General features: G+C 42.7%; 1 protein-coding gene across 1 annotated transcript in view; it reads right to left on the bottom strand.

The window, feature by feature from the left end:
- Nucleotides 1-23650, bottom strand: part of LOC139385889 (IQCJ-SCHIP1 readthrough transcript protein-like) — a 355614-nt gene that overhangs the window by 45890 nt on the left and 286074 nt on the right. Inside the window, exon 9 of the mRNA XM_071131174.1 lies at nt 6201-7031. Coding sequence (XP_070987275.1) covers nt 6201-7031 — 831 coding nt within the window. The remainder of the gene's footprint in view (nt 1-6200; nt 7032-23650) is intronic.

The raw sequence follows: 23650 nt of genomic DNA, 5'->3' as shown, positions 1-23650 counted from the left end.
ATGACTGCTTGTGGTTCTATATATCCTCTATGACTGCTTGTGGTTCTATATATCCTCTATGGCTGCTTGTGATTATATATATCCTCTATGACTGCTTGTGGTTCTATATATCCTCTATGACTGCTTGTGATTATATATATCCTCTATGACTGCTTGTGGTTCTATATATCCTCTATGACTGCTTGTGATTATATATATATCCTCTATGACTGCTTGTGATTATATATATCCTCTATGACTGCTTGTGATTATATATATCCTCTATGACTGCTTGTGGTTCTATATATCCTCTATGACTGCTTGTGATTATATATATCCTCTATGACTGCTTGTGGTTCTATATATCCTCTATGACTGCTTGTGGTTCTATATATCCTCTATGACTGCTTGTGATTATATATATCCTCTATGACTGCTTGTGGTTCTATATATCCTCTATGACTGCTTGTGATTATATATATATCCTCTATGACTGCTTGTGATTATATATATGCTCTATGACTGCTTGTGATTATATATATCCTCTATGACTGCTTGTGGTTCTATATATCCTCTATGACTGCTTGTGATTATATATATCCTCTATGACTGCTTGTGGTTCTATATATCCTCTATGACTGCTTGTGGTTCTATATATCCTCTATGACTGCTTGTGATTATATATATATCATCTATGACTGCTTGTGGTTCTATATATCCTCCATGACTGCTTGTGATTATATATATCCTCTATGACTGCTTGTGATTATATATATCCTCTATGACTGCTTGTGGTTCTATATATCCTCTATGACTGCTTGTGATTATATATATCCTCTATGACTGCTTGTGGTTCTATATATCCTCTATGACTGCTTGTGATTATATATATCCTCTATGACTGCTTGTGGTTCTATATATCCTCTATGACTGCTTGTGATTATATATATCCTCTATGACTGCTTGTGATTATATATATCCTCTATGACTGCTTGTGATTAAAAATATCCTCTATGGCTGCTTGTGATTATATATATCCTCTATGACTGCTTGTGATTATATATATCCTCTATGACTGCTTGCACTAGAAACTTCTTACCCTACAATCTTCTCCCCCCGTCTCTCTCTCTCTCTCTCTTTCTCTCTCTCAACGTGGCACAGGGCTGACTTCAGTCTGAGGGAGGTGGTTAGTACTGGAGTGCTCAGGGCAGGGTTCAGACACAAAACAACTACCACATAATCACAGTTTCCAAGCAGAGAGAGAGAGAGATAGGAAGAGACAGAGAGGGACAAAAAGATGGCGAGAAGGCAAGCCCTTCAAGTCTCTCTCCCTTCTACTACTCTATTCTCCACCGCTACCTCTTCCCTTGCTTCAACACGCTATCTCTGTCACATACTTCAACATACTATCTCTGTCACATACTTCAACACGCTATCTCTGTCACATACTTCAACACGCTATCTCTTCCCTTGCTTCAACACGCTATCTCTTCGCTTGCTTCAACACGCTATCTCTGTCACATACTTCAACACACTATCTCTGTCACATACTTCAACACGCTATCTCTGTCACATACTTCAACACGCTATCTCTGTCACATACTTCAACACGCTATCTCTGTCACATACTTCAACACGCTATCTCTGTCACATACTTCAACACGCTATCTCTTCCCTTGCTTCAACACGCTATCTCTGTCACATACTTCAACACACTATCTCTGTCACATACTTTGGTTTCCTCAGCCTTGTGAGCTTATCTAGGACAGCTTGTTCCACACTTCCTCTGTTGATTCAGGCTGTGTTTCTCCTGCATGCTGGTCGATAGCGACAGCTTGAAGAAAATGTCCCTGTAATGTTGTCTTTCCATTGCTTTAGTCAGCCACAGGCAGCTGATCTAACAGGGTCAATGGTAAATGCTGGTGTGTTTTTTATTATCTCTCCTCTGATCCTGAGCTAAAACCTGATAGGGAAACACACTCACGCTGCCTGCCCTGCCAGAAACGTGTGTATCCGTGCATGTGGGTAGATGTGTGGGGTGTGTTGTCAAGTCAATGTGCATTTTATTTCTAACACTCAACTGGATGTATTGGTACAAATGCGTGTGCATATTAATGTCCTTGGTGTGTGCTGATCTGATATGGATGTGAGTCCTGTGAGACATGTTGCTGCACGTGCAGAGACGCAGACCGACAGAAACGCGTGTTCGCATGTTGAACAGTCGCTGAGTGTTTTTATCCATGTGCTAGCCTCGTGCTGATACTTGCAATACATGCTGAGGGATTTAGCTCAAAGGCACATTCATTGGGAAATATGTACAAGTATGATTGTGTGTATGTGTGTGTCACACAAAACTGAAGTTAGAACACACGCTGAGCCATGTTGCACAGAATACATTACATGTGTGTGCGTGCAGACTTGCATATATGGTAATACACTACCGGTCCAAAGTTTTAGAACACCTACTCATTCAAGGGTTTTTCTTTATTTTGAATATTTCTTCATTGTAGGATAATAGTGAAGACATGTTATCCAGGCAAAGGGTGGCTTTTTAAAGAATCTCAAATATAAAATATTTTTGTTTTGTTTAACACTTTTTTGGTTACTACATGACTCCACATCTGTTACTTCATAGTGTTAATGTCTTCACTATTATTCTACAATGTAGAAATATTCAAAATAAAGAAAAACCCTTGAATCAGTAGGTATTCTAAAACGTTTGACCGGTAGGGTATGTGTGTGTATATATTTATATAGCTTCAGGCTGAGCTCCTCCCTCCCTATCGCTCTGCTCCTCCATTGGTATGTGAGTGATGGGAGGGGTGCTGCATGTCACAACATAGCTTCACTACTGAGCACACCGTCTACCCACAGGGTACGACTGGATCTGTGTGTGGGTCTGAATAAATGTATATCTTTTCTCAGACATGAGTTTCCTATAGGCCTTTACAAATGTAAATGTAGTGTTAAATATGTGTGTGTGTGTATCAAAGTATGAGGTAAATTATTTCATAGCCTCTGAAGCACACAGGCCTTCTCTGAATCTTTCACCTCGGCCCTGGTTATGAAGGATAACGTTGTTGTTTTGGTTTGGGGGGAGCGGACGGGTAGGGGCCCCAGACCCCGTTAAGCCTTCATAATATAAAGGTCACCTCACCCCTCGACCTCCTCACCGCAAATTATTTCTAACCAAGATCCAGAGGGAGATGTTAGAGAGTGGAAACCCTACCCCTGGTCTCCCGTAACTAAACACAGTGGTTCATAGTTCCAATAGTATAGAGTCACACAGAAACAGACCGACTGGCTCTGTGGTGTACGGGCAGCAGGCAGGCTGGCAGACTGATCGTGGCCATACAGTAGCAGCACACAGCTCCACACAGCCAGTCCCATTAATCAACACTTCCTCTCCCAGCCAGCCGGCGAAACACTGTGGAGATGGTTGCCATGACAATGTCAGACCGGCTAGCAGGAAGAAGACACACCTAAGAGACCGGTGTGTGTGTGACTGGCCCAGGGTCTGGTCTTACTATCGTAGCTGAGGTTCATTACAATGAGCTGGCATATGTAGTTTTGGCAAACTGTAGATAACACACATCAAAATGCATATTGTCTATCTGCATGAACAATATGTACACCCTTACCTCCAGTCCTCCTAAAAGCCCAGCTCTTTCGGAGGATCTTCTGAGGTGTAAAACCACAGAGGACCCCAAACCCATCCATGCTGGCCTCCCACACCCCTCTCCCCCCTCCGTCTGGCTGGTGGTTCGTCTGAGTTGATGTCAAAAAATGTAACAACATGTTGGCAGCCCTCTCCCATCCCCTTGCCACCAGACATTCCCTCTAATAAAGACATGCTGTCTTCCTCCTCTCACAGTATCCTGGATCTGTGTATCCAAATGACATTCCCATGTTGGGAAATGGCAGAAGTGCTCCGGATGTTGAAATTCAAACAGGAAATGAGCTTGTTTTAGTCCAACCCTCGTCTCCGCTCTGATATCTCTCCTCTGAGCTCAGTCAGGATTACACAGCTATTTCCTATTCCTATTCTACGCAGAGACATCACAATTCCAAGGCCTACTATACTAAGTCTAGGGAGAAGGTCTAGAAACTGTAGGTGTTATCAGTATGCCCTGTGTTACTAAACCTTATGCAAACCAAGTGTGTGTGTGTGTGTGTGTGTGTGTGTGTGTGTGTGTGTGTGTGTGTGTGTGTGTGTGTGTGTGTGTGTGTGTGTGTGTGTGTGTGTGTGTGTGTGTGTGTGTGTGTGTGTGTGTGTATATACTGTACATTTTGAACGGTCATCCAACTCTGAACTCCAAGTCAGGAACTCTGGTCTCTTTCTAGAGCAGTATATTGTCTATAAAAGTGGATCCTCGTGATTGTATTTTCCATCCTTTTTAGACCACATAGGTCTAATAAATGAATAAATGATGGATGTGTAGTGGCTTTGCTGGCATGCATCTAAACAAATTGGTTGACTTTGCCCCGCCAAGATTTACATGCTAAAATCACCACTGACATCCACTACAATCCTCAAAATACTATGTCATTCTTACCCGGACCCTTATATTTTCTTGCCCGGACCCTTATCCCAAAGAGAGAGAGAGAGTTAGGTGGAGGGAGGCAGACTTCTCCCATAGAAGGCCTCGACAATACCATGAGCTGACCAGGTAATGAATATTGATGATTACCCATACTGTAGATACAGCATGGTACTGGAGATACCATCTCTCACCCTTTCTTCCTCTCTGTACTCCCCCTCTCCCTCCCTCATTCCAGACATGCCTTAGGGAGATAAAGAGGCCTCCAGGACGGTCACACAAAGACAGCAGCTATTGTCTGTTAGGACTGAGAGGAGAGGGCTGGGCGTTAGGATGCCAAAGAAGAGTGCTCTCTTCTCTCTCTCTCCCAGTGCTCACTGGCTCTCAGACCACACACACACCACACACACACACACACACACACACACACACACACACACGCACACGCACACGCACGCGCACACGCACACACACACACACACGCAACAGACAAATAGACAAACTCAAACACACACAAATTAAACAAGAGTAACTCAAAAGTGCTGACCTCAATAGGCAACAAACAGTGTGTGGGTCAGATTTGACAAGATTCCAGCATACTCTATAACCACATTGCTCCAGCCCTCTTCACACCTACCCACAAGCTGACAATCAACCATAAAACATTCATCCGAAGGAACCTTCTATATGCCTGGTTGGCGTCATGTAAAAAATAACTCCAATATGCAGCCTGTCATCAGTGCCAGACCAGAATGGAGCCTGTGGATCTGAAATCCTGCAGCGGTGATCCATAAGACACTGCAACAGCACCCTCTGCTGAGCGAAACACAAAATCACCAAAACAAATGATCCACCAAATAGGCATGTCTTGTTTCCTGCCACATCCTCATACTCACAGGCCATAGACCAGGGAAGGACAACAGGGGCTTCAGGGTTTTATTTTGCTCCAGCCCAGATCTAACACACCTGATTAAACGTATCAACTAATCAGGGTCTTCAATTTAGCTGTGTTAGTGCTGGTCCCTCTCAGACTGGAGTTGCCCAGCCCGGCAGTGTTTCTCCATGCTCCTCCAGCAGCAGACTGGAAGCTGAGAAGGAGTCAGGAGTCAGGACTCCAGTCTGCAGCACATAGCTTAGTGCCACATTACCCCACTAATCTCTCCTTATCCCAGCATTCCCGCACGCACATAACATTCCCCACATTCACCTGACACAGATAACTGTTGGATTACCACATGACGAAATCCTCAGGGATCACAGAGAAAGCAGGAAAACATGACAGTGAACATGTTCAACAACCCCCCCACACACAGCAGGGTTGGAGTCCTTTAGAACCTGGAGTCTGGAGATATATTGTGCTGTTGCAATTATTGCTCATATAAATACCAGCTTTCTATTATCTGTGAAAACAACAATAGCACAGGTCCAGTGACCCACAACCTCTTTCCATGTCTGAGGGATTTTCACGCACCACTTCATACAATATCTGGCTTGATTTGTCCCACCATGACTGACATCCTCATAACTGACATGCTTTCATGCTTCATCTTACACCATCCAACACTAAACAAGTCACAGAAATCACACACACGGACACACACACACACACACACACACACACACACACACACACACACACACACACACACACACACACACACACGTAAAGACTCTACTCACTGAGGTGTAGGCGGTCTTTCCCAGGCTGTGGTTGTGATTGAGGTTCTGGTTCTCCTGCTCTCTGCTCTGCAGCCCCGCCAGGTGTCTCTCCAGAGCTGCCCAGTCCATGGTGGGCAGGGACTCTTCCTCCACAATCTCCTCCTCTCTGTATCCCCCCATCCGTCCTCCTATTCCCCCTCCTCCACCACCCCCTCCTCCAATGCCACCTCTTCCCCGGCTGGAGCGCCTGTGGCTGGGTTTGGTGGCCCCCGTGCCCCTGGGTAGGGGCCTGGTAGGGGAGTGGGGCAGGATCAGGTTGCCATTCTGTTTCAGTTCCTCAGGCACGGCAGCAGCGAAGGTGGCTGTGTGTCCACTGTGAGCAGGAAGAGGTGGAGGCTTCACATCCTGGAACTCCTCGGCCAGGCTGCGGCTGTTCACTGGCTTCCTGTAGCCTCCGCCAGGTGCCCCTATCCCCCCCACAACTCCACCCTCCTCCTGGCCATGGGGCTGCTGGGAGCTGTAGTCGTCCCCGTACTCGCTCTTCCACTCCTCGATCACCTTTTTCTTGTACTCCTGGTAGTCCTCATCCTCCTCATAGTCCTCATCCTCCAGGGTTGCCAGATCCAGGGAGGGAGAGGATTTGTAGTCCCCTTCTAGGGTTGCCAGTTCCAAAGATGGGGAGGATTTGTAGTCATCTAGGGTTGCCAGTTCCAGGGATGGGGAGGACTTGTAGTCCTCCAGGCATGCCAGGTCTAAGGAGGGAGAACAGGGTGTCACCTTGTTGGAGTTGGACTCGGAGCTGGAGCGACTGGAGGCGTCGCTCCCCAAGTCCATGCCATCCTCCCGGTAGTCCTGCAACAGAGGGAGAAAGAGGGATGGAGAGAAAGGCGGGAGAGAGAAGGAATGGAGAAAAATATATCAAAATAGAAGTAAGAAAGAATGAGAGTTGGAAAGATAAATTATAATAGTGAGAGAAAGATAGAGGTTGAAAGAGAGAAAGGGAGGGGGGAGAGGAAGAGAAAGACACACAAACAGAGAATTTAGGGAAGTGTGCATACAGAGATTACTGTTGTGGTTTGAGACCAACAACCACAAAACACTTCCTGGTAGAATTTCCTTCCTCTACATTCATTTCCTTGGCACGGTTTCAGTCCCTCTCTGACGCACTCTCTCCTCTCCTCCCTGAGACAACCTCTCCTACCAGACTCACTCGCTACTTCTTCTGTTTATTCATATCTGAGGTCTGCATTGTGACAGCTGAACCAGAGAGAGAGAGAGAGAGAGAGAGAGAGAGAGACCTGCTGTTAAAGGGACTTGAACCAGAGAGAGAGAGAGAGCAGTGATTTATCCTATTATCACACATTACACACATCTTCTCAAAGATGCTGCCACAATGTATTTCCTTATCTGTGTCTTTGGCAAAGTCATCCCAACATTATTGGTCAGTGTGAGTATTACCAATCTCTTTCTCCAATAGTCCAAAGGTGAATGACACTGGCTGACATGGTGCCATGGCTCTATATATAGTATACATTGCAGTGGCTGTGAGTGACTTAAACAGATGAGTCCAGGGTGGCTGTCTGACCTTGACTGTCTGCAGTGTGAGGCCACAGTGTGTGTTGCTGTTGTTGTCCAGTGCCAGAGCAATCACTGTCTGATTGATTACCAACTTAATGAAAATGCCCGCCTTGTTTATGGGCCTCCACAAATCTCAGCGTGACCTGAACCTCTTTGAGTGTTTTCACCTCTTATTTCATGGGCTGCATTAACATAGTGCCTGGCATCACATTAAAAAGTTAATGAAAAACAAGCAGCAGGAACTTATTCAGAGTCACAACCGGAAAAACACATTGTTGCACATCCAACACACTAAGAGTTATTGATTGATGATGATTATTGTCCATCAAGAGGATTTTGTTTTCTTGTGGCCAGTTAGTTTTGAAATACACCAAAGAATGGGATTCATAAGGTGTTGATTAAATGAGTGTCATACATTTGAATAGAATTTGCAAACCCTGACATTTAAAAACAATCAATGCAACCACCAACATAGACAAACACCAGTAACACTTTTTTTCCCCAACCACATTCGGGAAAGACGTATCTTAAAGGGGCACGTAGCATGCCTAGCAGACACCCATACATTTCCAATCATTGCGCTAACGATAGCTAGCATTGACTCGCGAAACTACCGCTAACTTCCTTCATACTGGACACAAGGAAATACAAATGGTATCCACAAGTTAATCTTAAATATCTGTTTATAAATATATAATAACAGTTAATATGCTGTTTAAATGCGGACCTGCATATGAAATGATACATGTAATCCGTTACACGTAAGGGATTACACACACAAAACAACGATAAATGTAATCCGTTACATTAACAGCCAAAAAAATATTGTAATCAGATTACAGATACTTTTGAAAAACTAGATGATTACTTCGAAGATTACTTTAAATTCAGAAAGGATGTTTGCAAAAAAAAATGTTGGGGAATCTTCTCTGTTTTCTCAATGACATTCAAATCAGCTTTGAAAAAAGGAGCAAATGTATATTTGTTCAATGTGAGCGAGTCTGACCATAAATCAGAGACAAATATGATGACACACCAAATGTGTTTGATGGATCGCGGGAAAAGAGCTGAAATAGTATTTTGTAGGCTACAGTCCAAGCAATGTCTTCCAATGGTGCGACTGCTGTCGGCATCCTAAAATTATCCAATTTGAATAAACGCTTGGCGGTAAGGATGACAGGAGTGGTGTAGTCTATGGCGATACGGATATCACTTATGATTGATATCTACAAAGCTCATTGATGTGATTCACACTGTTGCTCTCTCATTTTGCTATTTGCGCTTTACGGATTGTGGTTGTTGTGGACGGCTGTTCACAAATGTAAATGTATATTTGAACCCAATAATGGTTGAATTAAAGAAGTGTAAACTGCCTAGCAATCTTTCTTTTCGAAACCAGTGGACAACCACTGAAAAATGCGCTCTTGCAACAGCTACATCGTGCGGATCCCAGCCTATGGAATAAAAGTTAGGCTTTAAAAAAAAGGTGGAATCTGTAGTTGTTACATCCATTTTTGGATTTATATATATATATATATATATATATATATATATATATATATATATATATATATATATATATATATATATATATATATATATATATACACTACCGTTCAAATGTTTGGTGTCACTTAGACATTTCCTTGTTTTCCATGAAAACATACATGAAATGAGTTGCAAAATGAATAGGAAATATAGTCAAGACGTTGACAAGGTTATAAATAATGATTTTCAATTTAAATAATAATTGTGTCCTTCAAACTTTTCTTTTGTCAAAGAATCCTCAATTTGCTGCAATTACAGCCTTGCAGACAATTGGCATTCTAGTTGTTAATTTGTTGAGGTAATCTGAAGAGATTTCACCCTATGCTTCCAATTGGATTGGCTTGATGGACGCTTCTTATGTAGCATATGGTCAAGCTGCTCCCACAACAGCTCAATAGGGTCGAGATCCGGTGACTGTGCTGGCCACTCCATTATAGACAGAATATCAGCTGACTGCTTCTTCCCTAAATAGTTATTGTATAGTTTGGAGCTGTGCTTTGGGTCATTGTCCTGTTGCAAGAGGAAATTGGTTCAAATTAAGCGCCGTCCACAGGGTATGGCAAGGCGTCGCAAAATGGAGTGATAGCCTTCCTTCTTCAAAATCCCCTTTACCCTGTACAAATCTCCCACTTTACCACCACCAAAGCACCCCCAGACCATCACCATCATGTAATGAAGCTGCCAGTTGAGGACTTGTGAGGTGTCTGTTTCTCAAACTAGACAATCTAATGTACTTGTCCTCTTGCTCAGTTGTGCACCGGGGCCTCCCACTCCTCTTTCTATTCTGGTTAGAGCCAGCTTGCGCTGTTCTGTGAAGGGAGTAGTACACAGCGTTGTACCAGATATTCAGTTTCTTGGCAATTTCTCGCATGAAATAGCCTTAATTTCCCAGAACAAGAATAGACTGACGAGTTTTAGAAGAAAGTCCTTTGTTTCTGGCCATTTTGAGCCTGTAATCGAACCCACAAATGATGATGCTGCAGATACTCAACTAGTCTAAAGAATGCCAGTTTTATTGCTTCTTTAATCAGGACATCAGTTTTCAGCTGTGCTAACATAATTGCAAAAAGGTTTTCTAATGAACAATTAGCCTTTTAAAATTATAAACTTGGATTAGCTAACACAACGTGCCATTGGAACACAGGAGTGATGGTTGCTGATGGGCCTCTGTACGCCTATGTAGATATTCCATTAAAAATCTGCCGTTTCCACTTACAATAGTCATTTACAACATTAACAATGTCTACACTGGATTTCTGATCAATTTGATGTTATTTTAGTCGACAAAAAATGTGCTTTTCTTTCAAAAACAAGTACATTTCTAAGTGACCCCAAACTTTTGAACAGTAGTGTATATATATATATACATTGATTCTTGAATAATATAATTTAAACATGCCTCATGAGCTTAGTTCAACTGTCACACTCCATTAGAACCCAAAATATAAGCTTGTTTTTCTCCAATGTTTGTAAACATTGTAAATGTAAACAAACACTGTATAGCCTCATAACATGGTTAAAACAATCATTTTAATATCATGGATGATCAGTCCTTGCATCCATAGCTTTATCTATTCATCTGAGAGGGGTTACATTTATCCAGGCCCATCCCTCAGCCTTTTACCAACATATTTGTTAGTTTGCCCCTTAAACAGCTGCATATTATCAAGATATCAAAGTGTCACCAACAAAAAGGTAAACAATGAGACCTATAGCAAATGCAGCATATGGCATTACTTTCTCACATGTAAATAGCACTTTTCAGTAGTGTTCAAAGCATGCCATTCCATGAGCACAGCATTTATTTTTTCAACTCACATCAATGAGCCCAATCAGTCCTCCATGACAACAAAATCATAAACCACAGAGTAGGGCTGGCTAGTCTTTAGACTTGGGCTCATGCTCAGGTAAAACTATTTGGCTAATCTATACTTGCATATTTCCAGGTCCTATTCTTGAAGATCAAGGGGTATAACATTTATTGGAATGACTGGAATCGTGATAGACTTTGGCCTTTAATGTAAAGATACAATTGAATCGTATTATTTATTATATGTATTAGAAAGCGATGGGTTAGAAGAAGCCTACATAACCAACTCATAAAATGTAACATCTATATATGTCCAGCTATGTAAACTTTAACATGGATTTATCCTGCAATATGTTGTTCAATTGGTAACATACATTCTTGTCTTCTTCTAATGCCTCTTAAGGGGAAAGTCATCTAAAAGTAACGTCAAGTAATTATTTCATTTCTTCTCCCAGGCCCAGACAAACCAGTATAATCTGGAGGGGGTCAGGCTGGCAACAGTCGAGATGTTGGCAACAGTGGTTCACTGTAACTCGCACTCTCGCAAGATGGCAATGTTTCGTTACATTGATGTTATATTATACATGTGGATTATTTTGATAAGGACAACATCTGAAAAGGGGGTTGTTGACACACCGATTCATAGCTTGCACGTAGTGTCAATGTCGTAGTAGGCTAGTTGACGTCTAGGCGGGGGGTATAAACGCGCGTGCGTCCTGCACCTCCCCTCATATGTCCGAGTCCAGTCACGTTTATGTTTAAGACTCGAGATCAAAATGTTGTGTAGCCTACATGTGACATATCGCCTACATGAAGTCACGAATCCTTGCGCAGACTTTCAAAGAATGGAGCGTTCGTTACAATTTGCTACAATGTAGCAAACCTTACCAAAATGCTCATCAAAAACACCGGCTCTATCAGTGATCCATCCGGCCGATGTTATTCGAAATTCCTCCTGCCGTTCCACGACTATTCAAGGACGATTTTATATTAGCCTACTCTGCACATTATAAATAAGAAGATGGATAAGGGATCATGGCGTCCTTACTTTAATCTCCAGCCATTGAAGTAGGCTACCACCGTAGCCTATAGTGGGGAAACGGTGGGAATCCGTTTTAAATCTCAACCTGCGAGTCCTTAAAAGGGCAACGGCTCCATTGGTGGAAAATAGCGTAGCGTAGCCTCTATAACTATTCTAAAAGAAAATTAAACGTCTCTAGCCCTATCAAACACGTCGGAATTAAAGTGACGCTTCCAGTTCCTGTATTATCATATTAAAACAATTTTGGGCTTCGGTTCATTTGAGTCCGTGTAAAATGTGTAGCCTTATTATTTTAAGAAGGCGAGAAATCCCGTCAGACAGCTGGGCGGGGGAGCGGTTGGGCCCGCTTTGGTTGATCCTCTCTGCGATTAACTTCGCAGCCGACACACTGGGTGGATTTGGCCACACAATACATGCAAATTGACAGCTGCGCGGAACCCCACCCCGCCAGCGATGCGAGCGTTTTGGGTTTAATTATTGTATTGGAGAGGACACTGGCCACAATAATAAACCCCTGTCATTTTTATGTAATTGTGAATAATCTACAACAACAATTTTGCACTTGCTTAGTAGGCTAAATGGGCATTACATTTAACACCCATGCCTCTTCTCCCAAAATCAGAGTGTCATTTAGGCTACCCAAAACACTGCTCTGTGCAATAGCCTGTGTTCAGCTAATGCCAATTAATACAAACCTTTAATGCAGGTAAATATCAACTTCATAAACAGGTAGAGCGCACATGCTGAGTCATTCATCCACAAATGATGTAATGTTCCTAAAAAAAAGTCACGGGAGAAACCTCACTTCCCCCGGCAACAGCGGTGACAGAACCGCCCAATTTCACAACGCAGATGACAACGAACATAACGAGAGCACACTGACGATAGGGTTCCTATCAATAGACCACACCGCACTACATATCAATAACAAAGGTTTATCCCTCCATGGTAAGGCTGCTATAGGCTGTTGAATAAGACAGCCTATATCCGAAAATAAACCAGCCCAGGCACACACTGTACTAATGATAGCCTACTAACCTGCAAACGCCCTATAGTAAAATGTCTGAATGACAGAAAACAGCCTATTCTAAATACATCTATTTTGACCGATGACCTATAGAAGACATGAAAGAAGGTAATGCAAATAGCCCAGCCTATGGGTTGCTTAGTCATAACAACAAACGCATCACCAATACTTACTGTCATTTTCTCTGTAAAATGTCTTGTCTCAAGACATCTTAAAGTCAATAGCAGACAACAATTGGATCTTTATTTGTCAGTATAACTCGGTAGTTGGTGAGGATATTATCCGCTACCCGGAGATATTACAGAAAGCCGGTAGATTGTTGAGAACGTATGCCAGTCCAGTCATTGCTCTGTGTGTATCCGCCGCGGAACTCGAGCACTCCCGAGGCAGGGTAAAAAAAAAACACGCGTTAAAAAAATCTAAAATAGATGCGTTAAAAAAAATCCCCGATTTTGCGAGCGCCCTGGTCGCCGCTCTTCTCTTCTCGCCTCGCCCGGTACAGATGTCAAACGTCGCTTCTACCGTTCAGTGCATGCACACACAGGCTCACACAATGATTGGCGAGAGAATGTGAATGTGTATCTCCCTCTGCGCGTTTTTATCGTCCGCACAAGTCAGCCTCACACATACTGTATCTCTGCTTTCCAGTGTACTCGACTAAACGCTCACACACACATGCAAAGAAGCTCTCTGTAACAGCGGCGTCTCAACTTCCCAGCGCTCTATCGCAGCAAGCTGCTCTGAGAACAAACTGATGACAGAACAACAGTATATTGAGGTAAAATGATAGACAGAGTGAGAGAGAAAGAGAGAGAGAGAAAGTGAGAGAGAGATAAAAAAAAGAGCCCAACACTATATCTAGTTGAATAATTCAATATGCTCTGGTGTTCTGAGTAGGTTTGGAACAGTTTCTGTCATACTGTGACTGCATAAGCTATAAGCACCCTTGGACATCTCAACGAATCTGCTGTCATATCCTTTGTAGTTGAGATCACTTTACTTTTCACAAGTGATTGAAGGCTTGTTAGTGCTATGTTGATGATCAAAAATATAAATCAAGTCTTCTGGGCAGAGCGTGTTTTGGCCCAGAGGGTTGTGGTCTGTTTCGTTACCAAGCTCTGGCTAATCTCAGTATTTTGCCAGACTGCCATGCAGTAGGGTGGCACTGGGCAGCACTGTCCACAGAATTCACTGGCTGTGTCTCAAATCACACCGTATTCCATATAGTGCACTACTCTTGGCTAGAGACCTCTGACATCTCATTCTCCATCTCACTTTTGGCCAAGGCCTATTCTTCATATAGTGCACTACTATCCAAAAATAGTGCAGAATACCCACTGGACAAAAACTGGTTGAATCAAAAAATAATCCAAGTAATTTCAACCCCCCCAAATCTACGTGATTATGTTGAATCAACGTGGAAAACTAATTGGATTTGCAAAAAGTTCTCAACGTAAGGGTATTTCGTCTTTTTTTCACCGAACGTTTAACCTAGATCTAATGACATTTAACCTAGATCTAATGACATTTAACCTAGATCTAATGACGTTTAACCTAGATCTAATGACATTTAACCTAGATCTAATGACATTTAACCTAGATCTAATGACATTTAACCTAGATCTAATGACATTGTGAAATGTTTTGTTGAGTTCACGTTGAGTTCACTTTAGTTGACAACTCAGTATACTTTTTAAACATATATCTTTATTCAAGATTTACCAAATGTACATCAATGTAAATACAAAGATTTTACCATATCCCTCCCTCCCTCCCTCCCTCCCTCCCTCCCTCCCTCCCTCCCTCCCTCCCTCCCTCCCTCCCTCCCTCCCTCCCTCCCTCCCTCCCTCCCTCCCTCCCTCCCTCCCTCCACACCACACATCTACCCCCCAACCCCTCCAGTCCCTTCCCTACCTCTTCGCCCTACCTCAGTTCCCCCAACTCGATTCCCTCCCTCCCAACCCCTCCCAACCACCCACCCCAATCACCCCATATACCCAACCCACCCCACACCCTCCCCCAGTTCGGTCATAGAAAACAACATTCTACAGAGATATCACAACAAATAAACAAACAAACAAGAACACAGGAAAACAAGAACAATTGTCTCACATACAAACAACTCAATACAGATTCTAGATAGAAAAAGTGGCGCAACAAAACCAGAAATAAATATGTAGATAAATGATCAGTAAACCTTAGACAAAGCTGCTTGGACTGGATAGCATTATATTGATGACTGTATCTATTTTGTAATGACTACTGGTAATACCTACTGGGATACCTTAAAGCATCTCATCAGAGGGGAGCCTTTGGAAGCCATTAAAGTATGATATAAATGGTTGCCATCTTCTAACAAATGTGTCATTGGGAACTGCTAAGAGAATACTTCATTTTCTCAAGCTTTAGGAAGAACATTACATCGTTGAGCCATTGAGAAGTAGAGGGGGGCGGAGCAGACTTCCACGGAAGAAGAATTCCACGTCAAGCTAATAAGGATGTAAAGGCAACAATATCGGAATGCTTGGGGTCCAAGGAGAACAAGTCTTCTGGAATACCCAAAATAGCTATCAAGGGACATGGCTGCAGGTTCATTTCAAGCACCTCAGATAAACATTTTAAAATAGAATCCCAGTCATTTTGTAGTTCAGAGCATTGCATGAACATGTGACTAAGGTCACAGGGTGAGACATGACATCGATCACACTTAACATTTATATTTGGATTTATTTCAGACAATCTGGATATGGAAAAATACACTCTATGTAAAACCTTAAAGTGCATGAGACCAAGACGAGCACAATATGTAGTTAAGCGTACTCTATCAATCACCTCATCCCACCACTCCTTCATAAATTCAACACCCATTTCCCGTTCCCAAGCAGATTTAGTTTTGTTGGTGGAGTGTTTGTCTAATGACACAATACACAGATAGATCTGAGAAATGACTGCTTTCTGTCGAGGTAGTAGAGTCAACATGCCATCCCAGGGTTGGCAAGGGGGTGGAGCAGGTAAGCCAGAAAATTGGGAGGAGACTCAATGCCTAATTTGAAGGTAATGGAAAAAGTGAGATGGAGGCAAAGACTAGTTAGAGGCCAGGTTGGGAAAACTAGAGAACAATTCATTTACATATAAGTCTTGGAAGAACTTAACACATTTCCTTGTCCACTGAGAGAAACAATTATCTATTAAGGAAGCGGGGAATAAGTGATTCTTATCAATAGGACCCATAGTAGATGCAGAGGAGAATTTAAAATGATTTCGAAACCGGTACCAAATCTTAAGTGTGGAAAGCACTACAGGATTGCGAGTATAGCAAGAGGGGGTGCTGGGAGAGAAGAGCAGAGCAAAGCAGGAAGAGAAGAAGAAATAGAATAATGTGCCTCTAGGTGGCACCATGGGGTATCTGGAACATGTAACCAGAATGGCAATTTCTGAAAGTTGGCTGCCCAATAATAGTATAAAAAGTTGGCTAGTGCCAGCCCTCCACTAAACTTGCATCTCTGAAGTAAAGATCTGCTGACCAGATAAATGTGGTAACAGCCTGATTGATTGACTTGCGATAGATTGAAATGGATAAAACGATTTGGGTAAACTGTTCATTTTCAGTGAAGAGGCTACTCAGGGATGCTGGTCTTCTAGGCAGAGTTGCAAAGATAAAGCCATATCTCAGATTGGCCAATAAAAAGATGGGCAAAAGAACACAGACACTGGACAGAGGAACTCTGCCTAGAAGGCCAGCATCCCGGAGTCACCTCTTCAATGTTGACGCTGAGACTGGGTGTTTTGCGGGTACTATTTAATGAAGCTACCAGTTGAGTACTTGTGAGGTGTCTGTTTCTCAAACTAGACAATCTAATGTACTTGTCCTCTTGCTCAGTTGTGCACCGGGGCCGCCCACTCCTCTTTCTATTCTGGTTAGAGCCAGTTTGCACTGTTCTGTGAAGGGAGTAGTACACAGCGTTGTACCAGATTTTCAGTTTCTTGGCAATTTCTCGCATGGAATAGCCTTCATTTCTCAGATCAAGAATAGACTGACGAGTTTCAGAAGAAAGTCCTTTGTTTCTGGCCATTTTGAGCCTGTAATCGAACCCACAAATGCTGATGCTCCAGATACTCAACTAGTCTAAAGAAGGCCAGTTTGATTGCTTCTTTAATCAGGACAACAGTTTTCAGCTGTGCTAACATAATTGCAAAATGGTTTTCTAAAGATCAATTAGCCTTTTAAAATGATAAACTTGGATTAGCTAACACAAAGTGCCATTGGAACACGGGAGTGATGGTTGCTTATAATGGGCCTCTGTATACCTATGTAGATATTCCATTAAAAAAATCAGCCGTTTCCAGCTACAATAGTCATTTACAACAATGTCAACACTGTATTTATGATCAATTTGATGTTATTTTGATGGACAAAATTGTGCTTTTCTTTCAAAAACAAGGACATTCCTAGTTAAATAAATGTTAAATAAAAAATGTAAAACATTTTTAAGTGACCCCAAACTTTTGAACGGTAGTGTAAGTTCACCCCAAGGTATTTGAAACCAGAGCGACTAAGCTGAAAAGCCAAGTCTGTCTGCTGGAGCTGTAGCGCTGCTGGATTGATTGGGAAGCAGTAACTTTTCTGGAGATTCAGCTTGTAACCAGAAAAGGAGCCAAAGTATTCCAGAATAGAAAGGATAGAAGGTAAACAGGTTGCAGGATGCCCGTAAAGCTACGGAAAGGGGCTCAATGGCAACAGCAAATAATAAAGGGGACAATGGGCAGCCTTGGCGTGTCCCAAGTTCCAGGGCAAAATAATCAGAACATTGGTACATTGGTACAGATACTGGCCTGCCTGGGGAGATGTATACAAGAGACAGATCCATGAGCTACGTTTGGCCCCAAATAAAAAAAATTAAGAATAGCAAATAGGTATTCCCATTCAATTCTGTTGAATTCATTTTCTGCATCTAGGGAGATTACCATCTCAGGAGAGTTGGAGAATTGTTTAGAATGAATCATGTTGAACAGCATCCGAATATAAAAGAATTAATATCTGTCCTGTATAAATGAGGTTTGTTCCTGTGATATGAGTCCTGTTAAGCCTACTTCCAGACGCCTCGCCACCACCTTCAGCAGCACATTTACATCCACATTAAGGAGACTTAGGGGCCTAAATGAAGAACAGGAAGTGGGGTCTTCCCCTTCTTAAAGAGAAGCGCTATTGAAGTCTGTGTTAGGGTAGGTGGCAACGAGCCACGTTCAAGTGATTCATTATACATTGATAAAAGTAAAGGGGCTAACTTGGTATAGAATTTCTTAAATAACTCAGTTGGAAACCCATCAGGCCCTGGAGCTTTGCTGTTCTGCATTGACTTGATAGACTGAATAACTTCTTCAAGGCTGAGAGGGGAATCAAGCTCATCTGCAGTTTCAACTGTGGGAGTCTCCAGTTCACCCAAAAATGTAGTCATAATGGCAGTATCTGATGGAAATGCAGACGTATACGGGGAGGAATAGAAAGATTTGAAGGTGTTGTTGGTCCCTGTAGGGTCAGAAATCAAGCTATGAAAGGAATCTTTAATTTGAGGAATCAGACGGGTAGAAGCACTGCGTTTTAATTGGTGTGCGAGCAAACAACTTGTCCTGTCACCATGCTCATAGTAGCTACCGCATGAATGCAATAGTAACCTTGCTGCATCTATAGTGGACAAGAGATTGAGTTCAGATTGTAAATTCAAGTGTTGCTTATATAGCTCTGGAGATGGCGTCAAGGCATATTGGTGGTCTAAGTTAAGGATGGCTTTAGAGAGCTCTTCTAGTTCAGCTTACCGAGTTTTGTTTAAATGAGAAGAATAAGAAATAATTTCTCCTCTAAGATAGGCCTTATTTTATTCCCATAAGAGAGAATGAGAGGTTGAGCTTGTCTGATTTGAAAAAGAAAATTATCAATAGAAGTGGAGATAACGTTACAGACATCAGACAGGAGAAGAGAATTGAATCTCCAACAGAGAGAAGTTCAAGTTTGTCCTGATAGGACTATGTCGAGCGCTTAAGGTCCATGGTCAGAAATTACAATGGGGGAATATTCAGAAGAGGTGACATTTGGAAGTAACTTTAGATCAATGAAGAAATAGTCAATACGAGATAAAGAATGGTGTACATGTGAAATGAAAGAATATTCTATTTCCCGGGGATTCTGAAATCTCCAGTGATCTGTACACCCATTCTGAACCATAGCATGTGAGAAGGACTTTGACATAGCAGAAGGAGACATAGTTCTGGGGTTGGAGCGGTCTAAAGCCGGGCTAATAACACAATTCAGATCCCCGCCAAATATCAAAAGATGGGTGTTCAGAGAAGGAATTTTCCCCAGCAACCCATTGGCAAATTCATCAAAATTGGGAGCATATACATTGACCAATACACCAGGTGTGTGCCAAATGGTGCCAGTTATGATTAAATATCTCCCATTACTGTCTGAAATATCATTAGTAGTAGAGAAATGTGTTATTTTACTAACCAAAATTCCAACACCTATGGCTTTGGAGTTAAAGTCTGAATGGAGAACCTGACGGAACCTGGAGTTTTGTAGCCTTGAGTGATCTTTAATGTGTAAATGGTAAAAATAACACATCTGCTTTTAGCTTTTTCAAATGGGAGAAGAACTGAGAACTCTTGACAGGATTATTCATTGTTTTAGTATTCCAAGATAAAAACTTCATAGGATTAGGCCTACCTATTCCAATATTACTATTATTAGCATTATTTACCATCTAACATTTTGAAAGGAAAAAGGTGTGAAAACAGACCAAGCATTTGCAAAGATAAAAGAGAAAACGGGTGAAAAATGCAATAAAATAAAATATAAAATAGGACCAAAAAGGTAATTGTAGGCTAGGCTATGCATGCTACCTGGCAAAAGAGTAGGTCTTAGATCCAAGATACGGCTCAGAAGTGACTGTCTGAACAACACTGGTCGTCCTCGTGTGAGTAAAACTGTAGCTTCCCCCAGCATGTTCAACGTGAAGACGAGCAGGGAAGCGGAGTGAGAATTTCACTTTCTTCTCATGAAAGTTGTGTTTCACATCAAGGAATTTAGTTATTTTCTTGGTAACATTCGAGCTGAGGTCAGGAAAGATTAACACCTTCCGTCCTCAGAAGTGTAGCTGGTCTCTGCCCTGCCTCTGGAGGATGTGCTCCTTGTCACTGTAGTTGTGAAAAAGGACGATAAATAGTCTAGGCTTGGAGTTGTCGTCTCCGCCCGCTGGGGAGGGGCCAATGCAGTGGGCTCTGTCCAGCTTCGGGGGGGATGGAACGATGGCCGGACCCAGCACCTCCGCAAACAAGTCTGACATGACCTTAACTGAGTCCCCTCCTTCAAATCCTCTGGTATGCCAACAACCCAAAGATTGCAACGGCGAGACCGGGATTCCAGGTCATCGGTCTTGTCAATCAGCTTCTGGATTTCAGAGCTCAGACGGGCGACCGTTTTCTCAAGGGCTACTATGCGGTTACTGTAGTCACACAGGTCATGTTCAAAGCCTTCAAGTCAGCGGCCTTGTTCATCTGCAGCGGCTCAGACACCATCCAGGAAGGCGGAGAAGGGGGCCAGAGCAGCATCGATGGCCGTTTTGAGCTGAGGGGCAAGGGTAGCTGTAAATTCTGAGACCAGAACCGAACGGAGATTCTGAAGATCTTTCTGAAGATCTGTGGGGAGTGTGACCGCATGAAACTCCCTAACAGTTGGACTGCAGTCGGCGCCATTACCATTCACATTTACCATTACGTTTGAAATGTTAGTTACAGGTCTTCTGCTCCTCAGATCGTGTGACATTTGAATCAAAAAAGGTAACTTACGAACTCATCAATCAAATCTGATATGTAAGAAAGTGAAATGCAAAGTAAAAATTTGGCAAAATGAACTAATGCGTAGGAGCTCATCTGCAAGCTACTTCTCCATTCACATGCTAAACCGGAAGCCCGGCAACTCAGTAGTTTTACTGGCGTCTGTGCCTAGTGGGTAGAATGTACAGTGGGGAAACAAGTATTTAGTCAGCCACAAATTGTGCAAGTTCTCCCACTTAAAAAGATGAGAGAGGCCTGTAATTTTCATCATAGGTACACTTCAACTATGACAGACAAAATGAGAAAAAAAAAATCCAGAAAATCACATTGTAGGCTTTTTAATGAATTAATTTGCAAATTATGGTGGAAAATAAGTATTTGGTCAATAAAAGTCTTCACAAGGTTTTCACACACTGTTGCTGGTATTTTGGCCTATTCCTCCATGCAGATCTCCTCTAGAGCAGTGATGTTTTGGGGCTGTTGCTAGGCAACATGGACTTTCAACTCCCTCCAAAGATTTTCCATGGGGTTGAGATCTGGAGACTGGCTAGGCCACTCCAGGACCTTGAAATGCTTCTTCAAAGCCACTCCTTCGTTGCCCGGGCGGTGTGTTTGGGATCATTGTCATGCTGAAAGACCCAGCCACGTTTCATCTTCAATGCCCTTGCTGATGGAAGGAGGTTTTCACTCAAAATCTCACGGTACCTGGCCCCATTCATTCTTTCCTTTACACGGATCAGTCGTCCTGGTCCCTTTGCAGAAAAACAGCCCCAAAGCATGATGTTTCCACCCCCATGCTTCACAGTAGGTATGGTGTTCTTTGGATGCAACTCAGCATTCTTTGTCCTCCATACATGACGAGTTGAGTTTTTACCAAAAAGTTATATTTTGGTTTCATCTGACCATATGACATTCTCCCAATCTTCTTCTGGATCATCCAAATGCTCTCTAGCAAACTTCAGACGGGCCTGGACATGTACTGGCTTAAGCAGGGGGACACGTCTGGCACTGCAGGATTTGAGTCCCTGGCGGCGTAGTGTGTTACTGATGGTAGGCTTTGCTACTTTGGTCCCAGCTCTCTGCAGGTCATTCACTAGGTCCCCCCGTGTGGTTCTGGGATTTTTGCTCACTGTTCTTGTGATCATTTTGAAACCACGGGGTGAGATCTTGCATGGAGCCCCAGATCGAGGGAGATTATCAGTGGTCTTGTATGTCTTCCATTTCCTAATAATTGCTCCCACAGTTGATTTCTTCAAACCAAGCTGCTTACCTATTGCAGATTCAGTCTTCCCAGCCTGGTGCAGGTCTACAATTTTGTTTATGGTGTCCTTTGACAGCTCTTTGGTCTTGGCCATAGTGGAGTTTGGAGTGTGACTGTTTGAGGTTGTGGACAGGTGTCTTTTATACTGATAACAAGTTCAAACAGGTGCCATTAATACAGGTAACGAGTGGAGGACAGAGGAGCCTCTTAAAGAAGAAGTTACAGGTGAGAGCCAGAAATCTTGCTTGTTTGTAGGTGACCAAATACTTATTTTCCACCATCATTTGCAAATACATTTTTAAAAAATCCTACAATGTGATTTTCTGGATTTTTTTCTCATTTTGTCTGTCATAGTTGAAGTGTACCTATGATGAAGATTACAGGCCTCTCTCATCTTTTTAAGTGGGAGAACTTGCACAATTGGTGGCTGACTAAATACTTTTTTTGCCCCACTGTAATCTGAGATTTACCACTGCTGAATTCACCCCATGCACATATGGACAGCTGCACTCACAGGGTTGAGACAGGGTTAACACAAACATGTTATTCCTCTGACAAGTTTTCTGATTCGAACAGCTGGTAGTGTAACATTTTTAGATGAGTATCAAGCTAACACTTACAGCATTACAACCACCTACAGCACATGTCGGCCGCCACATGTCCGCTGTAAGCTGCACGGCCTAAATTTGATCCTTTTAACATACTTTATTGAAAGAGGATGGGAGAGGAGCGGTGTACAGATATATAAATATATAATAGCAGCACAAAGGATTACGTCCTGGTAATGAAAGAGCACTACTTCAAAGACCCCTTACTGAGACACTCTCCTCGCTACAGAGGGGACACCACCATCAGGGATCTCCCCAAAGAGAGAGGCAGCGGGGGCCCTATCCCTATCTTCCCCTCACACCCCTCCATTCCCATATTTCCCGCTTCCCCCATTTCTCATCAGACAAATCCTCCAAACGCCAATTGGTCACAGAGGCAGTGAGCTACCAGATAGTTAAATGCCTTCAGGGAAGCTGGGACACTTTTGGGTTCCTCATCTAGTGAGGAACGTGACATGGGTGAGTTAACACTCTCACCAGGCAATTCACTTGTCAACAGAAGGCTAAGGTAGTGTGTTTTAGTCTCCTACGTACCTCTACTCCCCCCCATCTACACCCACACACCCTCCACTGTGGTACCAAACATTTTTGAAGTTCCTTTATTACCTCCCTTCAAGTAAAGGCCACAGCAATACTTTGATCCAAAATTCCTCTCCACCCTTTACAAATTGGACCAGAAAACATCTGTGAAGTGTCAGAGAAGATTTTCAACGACATGACAGAGATGTCCATGTAATTTCACTCAGAAGGCTTTTGATCGATGTCTT

The sequence above is a fragment of the Oncorhynchus clarkii genome, chromosome 27 (genome assembly GCF_045791955.1).
Source record: "Oncorhynchus clarkii lewisi isolate Uvic-CL-2024 chromosome 27, UVic_Ocla_1.0, whole genome shotgun sequence".
In the NCBI taxonomy this organism is placed as follows: Eukaryota; Metazoa; Chordata; class Actinopteri; order Salmoniformes; family Salmonidae; genus Oncorhynchus; species Oncorhynchus clarkii.
Note: the sequence above shows the minus strand (reverse complement) of the source record. Positions and strands in the feature narration are given on the sequence as shown.